At 56.1% G+C, this 16,211-nt stretch overlaps 1 protein-coding gene across 2 annotated transcripts; it reads left to right on the plus strand.

Moving 5' to 3' along the window:
* The first annotated feature begins 3,423 nt into the window (after nucleotides 1-3,423).
* LOC104030959 (vasoactive intestinal polypeptide receptor 1) lies at nucleotides 3,424-14,449 on the plus strand. Of its 2 annotated transcripts, none has more exons than XM_075722866.1 (13): nucleotides 3,424-3,507; nucleotides 6,089-6,212; nucleotides 9,185-9,292; nucleotides 10,233-10,342; nucleotides 10,618-10,715; nucleotides 11,195-11,327; nucleotides 11,957-12,110; nucleotides 12,803-12,863; nucleotides 13,123-13,189; nucleotides 13,298-13,389; nucleotides 13,628-13,757; nucleotides 14,054-14,185; nucleotides 14,333-14,449. In XM_075722866.1, exons 1-13 carry the CDS (start codon nucleotides 3,436-3,438, stop codon nucleotides 14,447-14,449), a joined length of 1,398 nt encoding a protein of 465 aa, XP_075578981.1. In that variant the 5' UTR covers nucleotides 3,424-3,435. The 2 variants fall into 2 exon arrangements, with proteins under 2 accessions (XP_075578981.1, XP_075578982.1); XM_075722867.1 differs by having other exon boundaries at nucleotides 14,054-14,095; nucleotides 14,357-14,449.
* The last annotated feature ends 1,762 nt before the right edge of the window (nucleotides 14,450-16,211 follow it).

Consider the following 16,211-nt stretch of genomic DNA (forward strand, 5'->3'; position numbering starts at 1 on the left):
ATGGAGTGGCAGCTTGGCAGGCACTGTCCCCTGTGCCCTGCATCACGCTGTCACTCACAGCCACTCAGGCACACACCTCTCGGGGGTGCTCTGCGGGCCCAGGAGCGCAAGTGGGTAGAAGCACCTTATTTTGAAAGCTAATTACAAAAAAATACCACTTTCCTCTTCCAGGAGGTCTCACGCTGCTGGTGCTTGGAGCCCCATCTTCCCTGAGACATCACCCAGCCGCTGTGATCTCCTCTTACTCTGAATCACCCTTCGCAGACCTAAAATTAAGCAAGAGGTTGTTGGCGAGGGCCGGGGACGCCCCGCTTCTTTGCTGTAAGGTGGGATGGAGGTAACACAATTAGTAATTCCCAGCCCTTGGTAAATGAACATTTGCCACTTGCAAAAAGATTACTGTGAGTGACTTCATTTGCTTTGGAAACAGCTGAGTCATTTGTAATTACCAATATGCACCAGCAGCAATCCCAGTACTGGCGTTGGATTAATGGGAGCACCCGTGACTGGTGGGCAGCGTCCGGAGAGCTTCCCCAGGGCTTCGGCATGCACACAGAGCCCCACGGTCACTGTTCCCCACCACCCACGGCCGCGCGTGCCCATGCTGCCACACCGAAGTGATGTGCCTGAGGCAAATCCTCCCGCCCTGTCCCCTCCAGTCAGCCACCGCCGTCCCCATCACTGTCACCATTGCATGCCCCTACGCCCATCCAGGCAGGGAGTCTGAAGGGGGCTGGAGGGTCCCAGGTTGGCCGGGATTTGCAACGCAGTGAGTTTGACCTCATTTATTTTCCGCTTGCTGCTGCAAAAGAGAGCAATGGCCCTAGCGCCGGCAGGGCTGGGCAGGTCACCCAGCGCCAGGCAGAAGGTCAAGCCACCATCGTCTGTCCCAGCTCATCCACAGTGGAGGAAGGACAGGACCAGCTCGGGAAGGCAGAGGTAGTTGGGCATCGCCTGAGGGGTCCCCAGTGCTCCTTATCTCACCCCCCATCGCATGGGGTGCTTGCTGGGGAAGGGAAGAGCAATGAGCACCCTCCAGCAATACAGTGCTTTGCAAACCTCATCCAGCCGTTCCCACCGCGCGGACCAGACCCGGCCACCGAAACTGGGCTGCCCCCCTCCAGCGACCAGCTGGGGACAGGGCCCTCCGGTCAGTTTGCCACCAGATGGCACCAAATAAACTGGCCTGGCGGGGACACGTTGGGTGGCTCAGGGCCACCGTCACTGCCAAACCAGACTGCGTCCCCGTCCCCCGTCACCCCATTCCGCTGCCCCCCACCTCGGCCGGCAGCAGCCGGAGCTGCCCGCGCCGCCCGTGGGGCAATGTGGCCGGCTCGGGCACGGGGTTATTTGCACCCGGTATAGTTTTATTTGGTTTTAGCAACGTCTGATAAGGCACCCTCCCACTGCACGTTTATACGCTGTTGGAAAATGAAATTATTAAGATTGGTGTTTGCATTTCAGTTGAAACTATTAGACGGTAATGAGTCTGGCCATGTCTCGGCAGCCTTTTGTGTCAACATAACCACAGGCTCAGCTTTTGCCGGTCTGCACCTCCAAGAGCAGCATCGGTCACTCCTAATAAAGTCAAACGGGTGCTTTTAGATATTAAGGACCTAGTTCTTTAATTTGCATTTTTTTAGGGGTATTTAATTTACATAGCAATTCTTACTGAGGGCTTGGAATGGAGGAGCAACAGCAGTGGTTCATTCATTGGCTTTATATCTCATTATGAGAAGTTACGGAAGGAGTAGCTAATGCGATCTGCTGCCTTGTTAAGAAATGGTAATCACATAGGATTACTAAAATTAGCAATATAAATGGTTGACCCTCCTCCCACCCCAGTACAAAGTGCAGTGCAGCCCCCCCAGCCCTCTACCCTTCAGCAAGGGCCTTTGGGGCCATTTTCAGTCCCTCCTTTCACCATTGCCCATACCTGAGTTGTTTCAGTGAGGAGGATTTTGGGTGGTCCAGGGGTGCAAGGCTGGATCTTTAATCCCAAGAGATTATCACGGCTGCCTTCCCTGTGCTCCTGGGTTTCCTCCTCCTTCCTTTGCCCCTCCTTCCCTTTCTGCTTCATCACTAAAAGCATTAAAATGCTGAAGTTTGGGTTAAAATTCCCCTTGCTAAAGGGGCTGGGGCTTTCTAGCATGGAGATTTATATATATATTTATTTTTACATATATATATATAAGAAGACCCCAGGTGAGGGTCTGGGGGTCCGTAGCTGGCCCCATCCCTGGGCATGGCTGGGAGGGATGCTGTGCTGGGCATTTTGTGCTCAGGGACGTGTGTGTCCATCCGGGGTTGCTCCTGCTCCCGGGGTCCACCAGCACCCCCTCTGCTCTGCTCTGGTTTGGTACTGAGGTTACAGCACCCGGCATCCTGGTAACACCAAACCACCAAAATCATGAGCTCAGCCAAGACCAAAAACCTCAGTTAGGGCGGAGTTAAGGTTATTTTGCAGAGCTGCGTACTGCCTGCCAGACACCCAGTGCCCATCCTGGGCTTTTCTGGGCAGAGAGTGCATTTTGGAAAGGGGGTCTGGGGTGTCCCAGACAGGAGAGGCAGGAGGTGAGCCGGCAGGATGCAGCTGCGGATGGAGATGGGGATGGGCAGCGCTGCCTGCAGGGTTTGAAGGAAAGTCACTGTGCCCTCCCCAGGTGTGCACACATGTGTCAGGGCATGTGTTTGTACACATGTGTGCGCACAATCCCAGCATCGCGACGTCTCCTTTGAGCTCTCTCCCTTCCTCTAGTCCCAGCTCCCATGCGGTGCCAGCCGGAGAGTGTGGTGACCCTCAGCATGCCCCCTGCATCCCATCCTGGCTGTGCCCCCAATTCCCACAGTCCTTATCCAGCAGTTTTCCAGCTCAGCAGCACCCAAGGAGCAGGCGAGAGGGCTCAGTGTCCCCGCTGCACATCACCCTGGGCCCAGCTGGGGGTCCCAGGTCCCTGAGAGGAGCAGGTAAGGGGGTGCTGGGAGCCCGGCGGTGGCCAGGCTGGGCAGTGCCAGACTGGGGTGTCCCCCCCGTGCCGCTCCTCGCATCCAGCCCTCTGTGTGGGGAGGGGGAGAGGAGGGTGGAGCCTGCCATATTACCAGATCCAGGAGCTGTGACATTCAGTCTCGCAGAGACAGAGCCCGTCGGCACTGGGCAAGGACAGTGAGGCTGGGGGGGACAGCCAGGGCCGGGTGGGCACGGGGAGTGGGTCAGGACCACCTGAGTGGCACTGAGCACCCGCTGCGGGAAAAGGTCCCAGAGGGAGCCAGGAGCAGGACAGGGCTGGGAAGGAGCAGCAAAGCAGGGTTAGGGGGAGGAGGGTGCTGGGTCGCCCCTTGGAGCTGGGGTCCAGATGCAGCCCCCCACCCGCAGGACCATGCAGGACTTCAGGGACTGAGCCGTGACACCCGTGCAGCACAGGGTTGGGTCCAGCTATGGGGGGCCCATGGCAGCCTCCCGGCACCTGCATGCTGCTGGTCCTGCTGCTCGCACTACCGATCCTTTGGGTAAGTGTCCCCGGGGAGGACGGGACCGCGGGGGGAGAGGGTGGGCAGTGAGCACGGGGGTCCCCTGCCTGCGACAGCCACCTCGGGGTCCAGCCAGCCCTGGGGGGCAGCATGCCTGCAGCCTGGGCAGGGGTCAGGTCTTCCCCAGCACATCCCCATCCCTGTCCCCATCCCTCGTGCTGCATGACCCCGGGGTGATGCCAAGCCACAGCCCAGCGAGCTGCCAGCACTGCTGCACCCACTCAGGTGCTTTCATCGCAGCTTTTGGGGGAGAATTTGCTGGCATGCAGGGCAGGGACGGGCGGGGGGGAAGGTGGGCAATGCTGGGACCCCGCTGCGCTCCCCGGGGCTGTGACAGCGCTCGGGGTCTGGCCAGGGCAGCTGGCAAAGCTCCCGCGGGGTTCAGCTCCAGGGGCTGCTCCAGGGCATCCCCAGGGAGGGTGACCCAACTCTGCCTGCCTCAGGGACGGTTCCTTCCATCCTCACGTGTGTCCTGGTGGGGGCTTTGCTCACATTGTCCTACGCACCTCGAAGGAGCCCCAAACACCAAGGGCCTGGGGGAGCATCCACAGGCGTGCAGGTTGGGATGGCTGGAGAGTGCAGGGGGCAAGGACCATGCGTGGGGTGCTCCCCATCCCTGGGAAGACCCATGGGGATTGGCACCGAGCCCCCACTGAACTGGGGGAGACACGGAGCGGCTGTGCTGCCCGAGCAATGGGCGGGGAGTCTGGCAGCCACACCGGCAAACCCATCCTGAACTTGTCAAATTGCTTCGGCAGCAAAAACCAGGGGATGGAGGGCTCCGGTGGCAGAAGGTTTCAGCTCGGTGTTTCTCTGCAAAGACTTTGGGATTTCTCCCAGTGCTGCTTTGCTCCACAAGTTCTTTAGCTAACGTGGAGGCTTTGAATAATGGAAAGGAAAAGGAAAGGAAAAAGAAAGGGAAGAAAAAGAAAATGAAAAGCAGAAGAAGGGAAAGGGAAAAGGAAGGGAAGGGAAGGGAGGAGGGAAGGGAGGAAGAGAGGAGGGAAGGGAGGAAGGAAGGAAGGAAGGAAGGAAGGAAGGAAGGAAGGAAGGAAGGAAGGAAGGAAGGAAGGAAGGAAGGAAGGAAGGAAGGAAGGAAGGAAGGAAGGAAGGAAGGGACGGAGGGAGGAGCAGGGAAAGCAAGCAGGGCCGGGGCAGCACCGGAGGCTTTGAGGGCTTTATAAGGAGAGCGATGGCATCAGGCCCCTTCCCAGATGGGGAAACTGAGGCACAGCAAGGAGTTGCCTGCCCTAAAGCAAGCTCCAAAGGGAGCACTGCGCATTACCTGCTCCAGTGCTCCAGCAGCTGGGCTGCGTTGCCATAAATAATAAAAAACAGCGGCTTTGCAGCTAAAAGGGGCTGGTCTAGGTCCTTCACCACTACGATGAAGTAGTGTGCTTCTCAGTGCTGTGCCCAGCAGCCATCACCAAAATGCATTTTGCAGACTGGGAATTTCCTTGTAAGTCTTCTGTTCGGCAGGAAGAGGAACCAAAATCTCCCGGGGAGGTGAAGGGACCCCAGAGGAGTGGCTGCATGGTGACCAGGACAGGGCAGGGAGGGACAGGGCTCAGCCAAGCGATGCTTTAAGGCCCCACACTTCCCTCCAGCCCTTGGGTCCACTTGCCCACCCTCATGCCTCTATTTCTTCAGCTTTTATATCTCTGTCCACACACCTAAACCTATCAGCAACCCAACCCCATGTCTTGGCCCAAAAACCCTGCCCCGGACATGTCCTGTATCTGGATGCTGCAGCCCCCACCACATCCCCCCGTGGGCATGAAGGCATGGGAATGGGCGTGCAAAATCCATGGCCTGCTCTCAGTTCAGCCTCAGTGTCCCAGCTCTCCAGCTGGAAGCCAAGGGGGCAAACCCCAAAAGTGGGGTCTCCTGGGCAGATTCTGTCCCAGGGCACTGAGCTACCACATCCCTTGCATTTCTGGGGGAGCTGCAGCATCGGGGCGTGTTCCTTGGTGTCTCAGCACTTCTGCCAGTAAACCCGAAAGCTTTAAGGAGGTCGGCGTGCCCATTTTGCAGCGTCTCCTCAGAAAGCCAGAGAACAGGAGAAAGGTGAGCTCTGCCAGTCGTTGCCGATGCCTCCGATTAAAATACACCAGCCTGAACGTGAGCAAAACCCACGTGAGCAAAACTCAGCCAGCAAGGGATGGATTAGACATGCCCAAATAGGTGTTTTTTTAAAATCTCTAATTACATGGTTTCCTTGCTCAGGCTTTGAACGTGCTTGCCTCTGCCCTGCTGATGGGGTCGGCCCCTCTGTCTTTAAGCTCAGTTCCTCTGCATGGTGCTTGTGTTTTGGTGGAGCGGTGCCCTTAAGCATCACACGCTTTCGGAGGGAATTAGAAATAATTGCGGTGGTTCTTTATGGTGTTTACAAGGCAAACAGTAGAAAGCTAAGGAAATGTCAGGGTCCAAAAGCACAGTTACGTAGATAGGCTCTCCTGGAGCTGGCTGCAGCAGAAATAGTGAATATTGGCTGGTACCCTGCCTGCTCAGGTCTTTTAATGCCTGGCATCCTACTGTCTGCCCTTTCCCCCCTCCCAAGGTGCGAGCGACACATCCTGACTGCTCCGTCGTCCTCTATTTCCAAGAGCAAGAAGCTGAATGTCTGGAGATTATCAGGAGTGAAAGCCAAATGCCAGCACCCCCCGGGCCGCCCAGGCAGCAAGGTGAGTGCAAGCCGCCCGCCGTGCACGGGGCTCATCTGCCTTGGGAGGAGGAGGAGGATTTGCTAAGGGGGTCTTTGGAGCATGATCCATGGTAGGGGAGTTGCAGAGTGCACATGGATGCAGAAAAGCAGGTATTGTCAGGAAAATGGAGAGCAGGACGGAGGCAAAGGCTAAGGAGCATCCCTGAAGAGCCCCGAAAAACGCTGCTGCAGGGAGAGAGGGGGGCTGAGATCGCAGCCAGGGTGTACGGGTGGGCTGAGGGATGCAAACAACCGCAGGGGCTGAGTCCCCCCAGATTTATGTCACACGGCAATGACGGCCTGGTCCATGCCCAGGCAGAGCCTCCTGCCCCACTCCCGTCCTCCCTGCACCGGTGCTCCGGGGCCAGGCAGTGCTGCAGGCAGGGGCGATGCAGAGCCCGGGCCATCAGCATGTGTCGCACGGCGCGTGTCCCCACTTCACGCCTTCCTAATTCGGTTAGTTTTAATGCGAAACATGTTTTCAGCAACTTAATTTTTACATATCCGGGACTTTTAAACCAGTTAACTAATTGAAAAACAGTTTTAAAGTGCTGCTTTTGTACATTCGTTTAAAATTGCATTTCAATTTCCACCCAAAAGCAGCTTGGCTCAAATTCCGGGTAAAAATTATCACCTAGTGAATAAGAAATGCGTCAATCAATGGGTTTCACCTAATACAAATGTAAAAATGAAGCATCTCAATAAATGCATGTTAAGGTGCATAATTGTTTAAGTAACTGTGCAGAGATATAACGTATCATCCAGCTTAGCAGAGAAATGCCAAGCTGATTGGAAAAGGTCCTTTTTGCAGCCCAAATGGTGCCAGCCAGGGGGAAGGAATCTCACTGCAGGAAAATAACGAAGAGGCATGAATGGATAATTAAAATCAGTATTTAATCCCAGGTTTCCTGCTTGACTGCTGCCTCCACTGCCCACCTGAACTGAATTTATCCCTTCCCCCTTGCTTGCTTGTGCCAGCATAGGGAGGGTCCCGTGGAGAGCATGGCACGAAGTGGCGATGCGGGGGAAGGCTCAGATGCCCTGGACATGGTGGCAATATAGCGTGAAGGAACAGGACAGGGACCTCAGGCTTCAGCATCCTGCTGGGGAACCCACCGTGGGGCCCAAAAACTGGTTAGAGGTCGTGTTTGCAGTGTTTTCACTTCAAAGTCTGCTCTGGTGCTCACAGCGTTTGCTGCTCTCAAATAGCTGGGAAGAAACAACCTGCTGGTGAGGCTCAAATGATCTCTTTTGGAGGTCTCCAGACACCAGTTAGAGCAGCAGGAAACAGGGAGGCAGCCCTGGCAGGTCTGCGTGTAATTAACCAGTAGAAATGCTGAGCAGGAACTTCCCATCAAAGTGCATTTTTGTGGAAAACATGTTCTTTTTGGCCACATCAAGGAGAACATCATGAGGATAATGTTGATCTCGGGGATGTTTCAGCCCTCTGCTGGGAAAATTGGAATAAAGCAGATTGCTTTGGGTCAATCCAAACTGAACACCTCGGGCTGCTGGGCTACAGCAGCTGGAGCTGCCTGGGGACAGGGGACAGTGAGAGGATGTGGTGGCCCCTGGGGACTAACAGTGTGGGGACACAAGGCATAGCTCCTGCCCATGAGGTGGGCAATGAGACGCATTGCCCGTTCCTTTGCTCACGTTTTATTGCCCTGTCCCCCTAGAAGTTTCCTCCATCACCTCTTCTCCATGGGAGAGTTGTTCCAATTTTGTACAGCTCGAAGAAATGTCATTTTTTTTTTAGATGCTGCAGCAGCCCAGGTGAGGGAAACAGAGTAGGAAGGGGGACTTAAACCTTTTCTCCTCATCTGAATGGAGGGATGACTTTACTCCCCGGGATTCCACTGCGGAGCTGCGTGAATTCCAGTTCAATCCCCGTGCCATGGGCTGCTCCTCTGGCTCCCAGCCAGGTGGTCCCACAGCACTCACCGTGCTGGAAGAGCTTGTCCATACAGCAAGAGATGCATTTATACAGCAGGATGGCTCTGCCGTACGCACATACCCAGATATTTTGCTCAGACCCCAGGAAACGAAGCAACCGCTGTCAGCACCGGTTCCAATAGCTGTGCTCTGTTCACCTGTCTTCCAGAGCAAATTAAGATGTACCTTGGCATTGTAATGACAGCCCTGCAAATCCCTCCAAGCCTGGCCAGATACCTACAGCCCGCTTTGCTGAAATCAGAGAAAACTAATTAGACTTGGCTGAGTCCACATTCCCTGCCTGGGAATAGATGTGGCTCCAGGTTAATAATGTATATCTACAAGGTTAATAATGTACATGAGCAAGGAAGAGAGCTGTCCTGGAAGTGTGATGTCTATGTCTCATCCCGGTGTGCTGTAGCACTAATTCTTCAGGTCTGGGGCTTATGTCTGCTTGGCTGTGCTTGTTTCCGAGGCAATTGGACAGTCATTTAAAGATGAACTTAGTGCTGGAGAGAGAAGCAAAACTTGTTTAAGCTAATTGCTCTCCAGCAAGTCTTGCGATGCTTTCTCCTGTCCTCCTCCTTTCGGCTGGAGAGACGGCCTGAGCTGAGGCACCACGGCTGCTGGGTGCAGAAATCCAGCATAAACATGCATTATTTCAGATGCTACCAGGGAAGTCCCAGCCTTTCCCACACCCTTGTCCCCTGGGGTCTCCTCGCAGGAGCTCTGGGTCTGATGTAGCCCCAGGAAATACCAGGTCCCGTCTCGCCGCGGGGCTAAAAGGAGAGCTCAGTGCTGGGGGAGGTCATTCCCAGAACTGAAGCCAGGATGCTCCTAATTCCTGAGGGGGTACGGCATGGCCCTGTAGATCGGGTGACGGCTGGCCACTCTCCGCTCTCCCGTTACACCCGCACAGCCGTGCCTGCTGCAGGCTGTGCCTGGGGACCGGGGGGCTGTGTGTGTGCCCCCATCACGCCCCTTCCCGGCGGCACTAACTGTCCCGTCCCTCCCCAGGCTGCCTGACCGAGTGGGATGGAGTGAGCTGCTGGTCAGCCGTGCCCGTCGGCCAGTCCCGAGCCGTCGCCTGCCCCGACATCCTCCATGTCTTCAGGAAGTCCAAAGGTGCAGTGCTCTGAATCCAGCCCGGACCGCTCATCCCCTGGGACTGAGGGCTGAGCTGCACCCCCCACCGCCTGCCTGGGATCCTTGTGCCACCCCAGCCCTTCCCCTCTGGTCCCACAGCTCCTGCCCCATCCAAAAGCTTGGCATATATTGCAGTCCAAGCAGGGGACAGGCAGAAGCAGAGATACAGGGTTCTGCCATGCCAGGGAAGTCCCCAAACCCTTTCATCACCCAGTATCAAGCATCCCCTGGGGGTGGAGCACTCGGGGACCTCATCCTCCAACTGGGTGACTGTCCCCTGGCTGCGCGGGCCCCTCCTTTCCCCATCCACACACCAGCCTCATGCTCCTGACCTGCTCGGTACCACTCCATGCCACGGGGATGAAAAACACAGCGTAAGATCATGATTATTTCAAGGCTGGGCACTCTCCCAGGGCAGGCACTGCTGCCGGGGGAGCCGCTGCCTCCATCCAACTTGGAGGCAGCAGAGTGTGAAGAAAAGCACCCGACCAGCCCCCGCAGCATCCCAGCACTTCCTCGGCTGGGCGTAATTGAAAAGGCGATGGAGTGTTGGTAAATGCTTGCTTTTGGGCAGAAAAAGCTCAGGAGAGGCTTGATGAAGTCCTCACAGGATGAAAAAGCCCCTTTTTAGCCTTAATTCCTTCCCACCATGGGGACTCATGCTTGCTCTTACATCCTGCCCTAAGATGCTCTGGCACCTCCAGGCACAGCACTGGAGGGCAGAGATGTGATCTGGATGGGAGGGATGGGGCAAACCAGGCCACTCGGGTAACATCCTGCTGTCACAGCCGGGATGCTGGTGCTGGGATTTAGGCTCCATCCTGGAAAGCAGGGTGCCACCCCACAGCTGGACATTTTGGGGGTGCTGATGCAGAGGTGATGCCTGCGGCTCTCGCGAGGTCCCTTCTTGTCACTGCAGCACTGATCTGGAGGAACTGCACCGAGTCGGGATGGAGCTTCCCCAGCCCTCCCTACTACAACGCCTGCGAGCTGGAGGCCATTGGCAGCAACAATGACACTGAGGCCAAGGCAAGTGGGTCCCCCGGGGGCCGTGGGACACCCTCCCTAGCATCACCCTGCCCCACATTGACCCATGGCATTGGGCAATGAAACATGAAGATGCTCTCGGGAATATCTCGTTGGCCTCCCCCTTGTTGCTGGGCTGCCTGGAGGGATCTGAGCTTGGCTGGGCACAAGCCCAGCTGGGGCAAGAGCTGGGGCATCACCCTGCCACCTCCCTGCCCATTGCAGACCAGCACCTCCCAGCCCACGCTGACTTAATCCGCTGGTGCTTTCCCTTCCAGAAAGGCTATTTTGTCACCATGAAGGTGCTTTACACCTGCGGCTACTCCACGTCCCTGGCAGCCCTGTTCTTGGCCATCGGCATCTTCTCCTGCTTCAGGTAGGGCTCGGCACTGGCTGCTCTGTGGGCTGCAGCTGGAGGAAAGCAGTGCAAATCATCAGCAGGGCAGCGCTGCTCTCAGTCCCTGCCCTCCCAGAGCAGCCAGGCTCCATCCCTGCCAACATGGATAACCAGGGAGGCATGAGACGAACTGCAGCATTGTCCTTTCCTGCTGACACACAGACTTTAAACCCTCAGGTTGCCCTTTCAAGATTTGTTTTTTCAGACCTCGCTGTGCTGCAGAATTATGCTCTCTGGACATGGCTGGAGGATGTTCCCCAGCAGTCCCCAGGCAGCAGCCTCGAGTGCAGCACAACCCTGTCCTTCATGATTTCAGAGCAGGAAAACCTTCTCCAGGGCTTTGTGTTGACCTCCACCAACACATGGTCCCCAGGGAAGTGGCTCCCAATGGAGAAGCTCCTCCACCTTTCTGATGTCTCTGCTACTCCCTGGGCACAGCACATCTCTTCCTCCCATAGGAAGCTGCATTGCACCAGGAACTCTATCCACATCCACTTCTTCACCTCCTTCATACTGCGTGGGGCCGCAGTGTTCATCAAGGATGCTGTCCTCTTCTCGGACGAGTCCATCGACCACTGCACGATGTCAACGGTAAGGCGTCGAGTACCAATGTGGGCATGGTGCAGGACAGGGCACCATGTGCTGATCTGGAGAGGTCTAGGTGGATTTGCAGTGGATTTAGCACTGTGAAGAGGAGAGAGAGAGAGGCTGTGAACCTGGGGAGGAAAGGCTGGCTTGGGTGGACTTCAGGAGGTTCGCGACAGCATCTCCGCATGGACTCTGTCTGCAGGGAACATGTTCTGCCCTCAAAGCTCTCCCTGGTCTCAGAGTCTCCCAGTTGGGCTAAAGCTCTGCACAACCCCAGCAGCACCATGTACATGCAAACAGACCTTGCACTGCTGGACACACGGATTTGGGGTTGTCAATAGAAACAAAAACCCCTGCGGGCAGCCCACATACAACACCGTGGGCACCACAGGCCCAGGTTTCTAAAGGTCCTACAATAACAGCCTGCAGTCATCTGCTGATGTTGCGCAGGCAGAGCAGAAAATGCTGCAGGTGACGTCAGGGACCAGTGCTGCATCCCTGCGGCTGCACTGAAAGGCCATCACGGGTGTCCTTGAGGGGATAGATGGGGAGGCTGACCATCCCCTGTGCCCCCAGGACAGGGTCTGATGCCAGCCAGCACTCCTGAGCCTTCCCCCTCCTCTTCCTCGCAGGTGAACTGCAAAGCAGCCATTGCCTTCTTCCAGTACTCGGTTCTGGCCAACTTCTACTGGCTGCTGGTGGAAGGCATGTACCTGCAGACCCTGCTGCTGCTCACCTTCACCTCTGACAAGAGGTACATCTGGTGGTACATCCTCATCGGCTGGGGTGAGTGTGGGGTCCCCCGGCACATCAACCCCTCCAGCAAGGTTCCATTGACACAGACCAGGGGTAGGCTCTGCTTTTGGGGATGGCCCACTCTGAGACCCACCTGGCCAGAGGTCCACAGGCTCGATGCTCCTCATGGCTGCTCTCAGCATGTGCCCCCACCCCAGCATCACTCTGCATGGCCTCGTGCTCAGTGGGGCTCCCCCCAGCTCCTGCCAGCCCCCAGAGCTGGTTGGGCAGCATGGCCTGATCCTTGCCCTCATGGCATGTGTGCAAAATCACTCAAAGGGGAAAATGCTTGTTAATGCTGACCAAAGAGCCTTTGCAGCAGCATCTGCTGCCAGCCCATCCTGAACGTGGTCAGAATGGGACAGAGATAGGTCCTTCCTTCTTCCCACATCCATCTGGGGCTGAAAACACCCATCCTGGGTGCCCAGGTTAGATGTAAGAGCACACAGGGGGGCAGGAGGGTGGCCAGGAGGTGACAAACAGACAGACACATCACCGTCAGTGGGCACCATCTCCTTTGAAAATGTGGAGAAAGGGGAAAGGCTGTCACCTTCCTGCCACCTCCAGGGCCCCAGACCTGACCTAGACACGTGGTTCTGGGGACAAGGAATGGAGGGGAGGTACAGGGACGCCCCAGAGCCCTGGGGTGACCCACCATCTCTGCCTGGGTCCTGTCCTTGCAGGCATCCCCATGCTGACAGTCTGCATCTGGGTGGTGACCAGGCTGCAGTACGACAACCATGGGTAAGAGCAGCCACCCCAGCCATGTGTCCCCCATGCAAGTCGTAGGGATGAACCTCTTGCACGGGAGGCTCAGGAGGGGAGAAGTGGGGCAGCACTGTATTTTAAAGCTATTTCTATCTTCTGGTGGGGCCCATGCTGCGGCAGGGCCCTGCTGCAAGAGGTGCTGTGCAAATGGGGCAGGAGCCTTGGGGTGTGGTGGGGCGAGATCTGGGCTAAAAGGGTGCAAGGGGGTGGCAGAGCCATTTCTCCTCTCCCATAGGTGCTGGGATGACTACACCAGTCTCTACTGGTGGGTGATCAAGGCTCCCATCCTCCTGGCCATATTTGTGAGTACATCCCCTGAGCATCCCAGCTCCAGAGCCAGGGGTCCCATATGGACAGGGCGACCCAAACAGGGGTTTGTGCAGAGCCTGAGACACAGTTTCCTGTGGCAGGTGAACTTCCTCATCTTCCTCAATGTCACCAGGATGTTAGCACAGAAGATCCGGTCCCCGGACATCAGCAAAAACTACAAGCAGCAGTACATGTAAGGGCTAGCTGGGGCAAGGGAGAGCTCCCCTCACCCCAGTTTCTGTGGGGACCCAGGGCAGCAGAAACCCTTCCCTGGTGGAGCACAGAGGAGGACCATCCTTGGAGCCTCCAAGACCTGCCTTTCATGGAAAACCTGTTCTGGGTTAAGACCAAGCTCTTGGGAAGGGATTGTCTCGCAGGGCAGCAGGACCATCGCCTGAACCCAGGCCCCGCTCATGCCACACTCTCCGCAGGAGGCTGACGAAGTCTACACTGCTCCTCATCCCTCTCTTCGGGGTGCACTACGTGGTGTTCGCGCTCTTCCCTGAGCACATCGGTGTGGACGCCCGGCTGTACTTCGAGCTGGTCCTCGGCTCCTATCAGGTAGAGACTGGGGGAGGTGGGTAGGCAAAATCCCCGTGTACCTGTCCTGTCCCATCCCAAGATGACACCAGGAGACCCTGGGATGTGCAGTCTTTTGGGAGAGGACAATGTCCCAGACACCCCTCAAATACCAGGGACAAAGCACAAGGTCTTGTGAACTTGCACTGATCCCTTACACCTACCACCTGTGGGATGGGATAAGAGGTATGGGAGGATGCTATGTGCAGGCGACAAATGAACACAGAGGGGTCCAGTCCCTTTCCTCGGGTGAAATTTGCTCTTTCTGTCCTTTCCAGGGGTTCCTGGTGGCTCTGCTGTACTGCTTCCTGAACGGGGAGGTGAGTGTCCCGCCAACACTGATCCCCTGGGCACCACTGCCACACACGTGGTCATGCAGACAGCCCCAAGGGTGCATCCCAATAAGCACTGCATGCACACAACCATGCGTGTGTGCACACGTGGGCATGAAGACACGCATGGGGGTCCCCACCCTCTTGCACCCCAAATCCCTTGTGGAGCCCCGGGTGCAGCTCCTGCCCCTCCAGCAGGTGCTGGCAGGTGCACTTGGGTGCCAGCGCTGGTCCATGGTATCGGTTCAGGTCCAGGCTGAGGTCAAGAGGAACTGGGGCAAATGGCAGTTGTCCATGGAGAGCAACGTCTTCAACCTGGTGACCCAAGACTTCACAGCATGACAAGGACGGCATTTGGGAGGAAATACCTCCTCGAGGATGGTGGTGGTGGTGCAGCTCCATGGCTACCATCCCAGAAACGCAATAAAAAGGATTTTGTATGTTCTGGGTCTGGCATCCTCAGAGGGTAGTGTGAAAGGCCGTTGGGAAAGGCTCTGTCTGCTCAGGTGCTGGTGGCTCTTGTGCATCCCTGTGATGGTTTCTCTCCTGCCCAAAGCTCTCTTCACAGTTTGGTCGGTGTTTTAGGCAAAGGGAAGAGAGCTCTCCACTTTTCCTGCCCCAGGACTGGGTAGGAAACAGAAATATCATTTCACAAAGGACATCTGGCATTTTTCGTTTAGCACTGGAATGAAAACTGAAGCAATCCCAATGCTGAAGGGCTTTATTGCTGGTGATTTTCTTCTCCTTCCTTGGTTTACAAAACCCCTTATGGGGGAAACATAGACACAGCCCCCAGCAGCCATTCTGGAAGTGGGAGAAGCAAATACAGAGACAGACAAAACCCCACAGCTCTCTACGTGAGACCCCCGATGGTCTCATGACTCAGATCCTCCCCTAATTTCCAAAATGTTTCCCTTTCTCCCATGCCTGTTGCTTCAGCTGCTCTGGGTTCAGGGGAAGATGGTCTATCACCCTTGCCATGCCAGCTCAGAGGGGCTCTGCGGCTCTCCCAGGGGCTCTGCACCGGAGGGACAGGATGGAATCAGTGGAGCTCACCTGTCTTTACTGGGGACTTTTTTGCCTGGGACTAGTGAGGTTTTTGCCAATGAAATCTTGTTCTGAAATCCAGCATTGCTTTTCAGAGGTTTCGTTTGCTCTACAAACCCAGATAACCTGCTACCAGGCTTGTTAGAGGGTGGAAACCCTGCCAACATCTGTAATGCTTGGAAATATTCCCTGAGGGAGAAATATCTGCTTTTTCTCTGCCTGGTGAAGCAGCCAGGCTCTGGGCACGGCCGTGGAGAGGAGGCGGAGGAGGAAGGTGAGGAAGAGCGCAAGGTGGGTGCATCATGGGCTGTCCCAGAGGTGCTGGGGTGCCGTGTCCCCTCTAGGTTGGAGCTGCCACCACCATGCCACAGCTTGGCCCCATTTTCCCCCATGAGCATCCTCTGCCCTCCCTGGGCTGAGCTCCTGCCTTGGCAAATGTTGTCTCCAGGACTGAGAAAGGCCTCAAATGCCCTTTCCCCAAACCTCCTGGCCTCTCCTGGCTGCACCGTCTTCCCGAGACCTGAGCCACCTGATCTTGGCAGACCTTTCTCACACCTCCTTGGTTGTAATTTCTCCATGTAGCCACATGTCCTTCCTTAAATAAAAACCAGTCGTTGGCCCCTTTCCAGACTGCAGGGTCTCCAGAGATCCTGTCTGGTCTTACAAAGAGCCACTGAGATGGAAACAGAGCCCCAGACTTTATCTGAGGTGAGATGGAAGATGTTCCGTTAAACAATGCCCTGGGCCAGCAACATCCCACGTCGCCGGCCAGGAAACCTCCAGAGGAGCGTGGCAGCTGTCAAATAAATACCTGCCTGCAGCTGCGAAGAGACCACAGGTGAATAAACATCTCTCTCCATCATTAGCGAGGAAGATGCTGTTTCGGCAGGGATGTGAGGCAGACAGCAGGAGCAGATTGGACCAGGGCTGGGGATGCTTAGCGGGAATGTCACAGTTGCCATCAAGCTTTGAAAAGCACTGGGGTCTGCATGTATTTTCAGCTGCAAATGGGCCTTTCTGGGTGCTAAACCTGCACCCCAAATGGTGTGGGGTGCTG

The sequence above is a fragment of the Pelecanus crispus genome, chromosome 18 (assembly GCF_030463565.1).
Source record: "Pelecanus crispus isolate bPelCri1 chromosome 18, bPelCri1.pri, whole genome shotgun sequence".
NCBI lineage: Eukaryota > Metazoa > Chordata > Aves > Pelecaniformes > Pelecanidae > Pelecanus > Pelecanus crispus.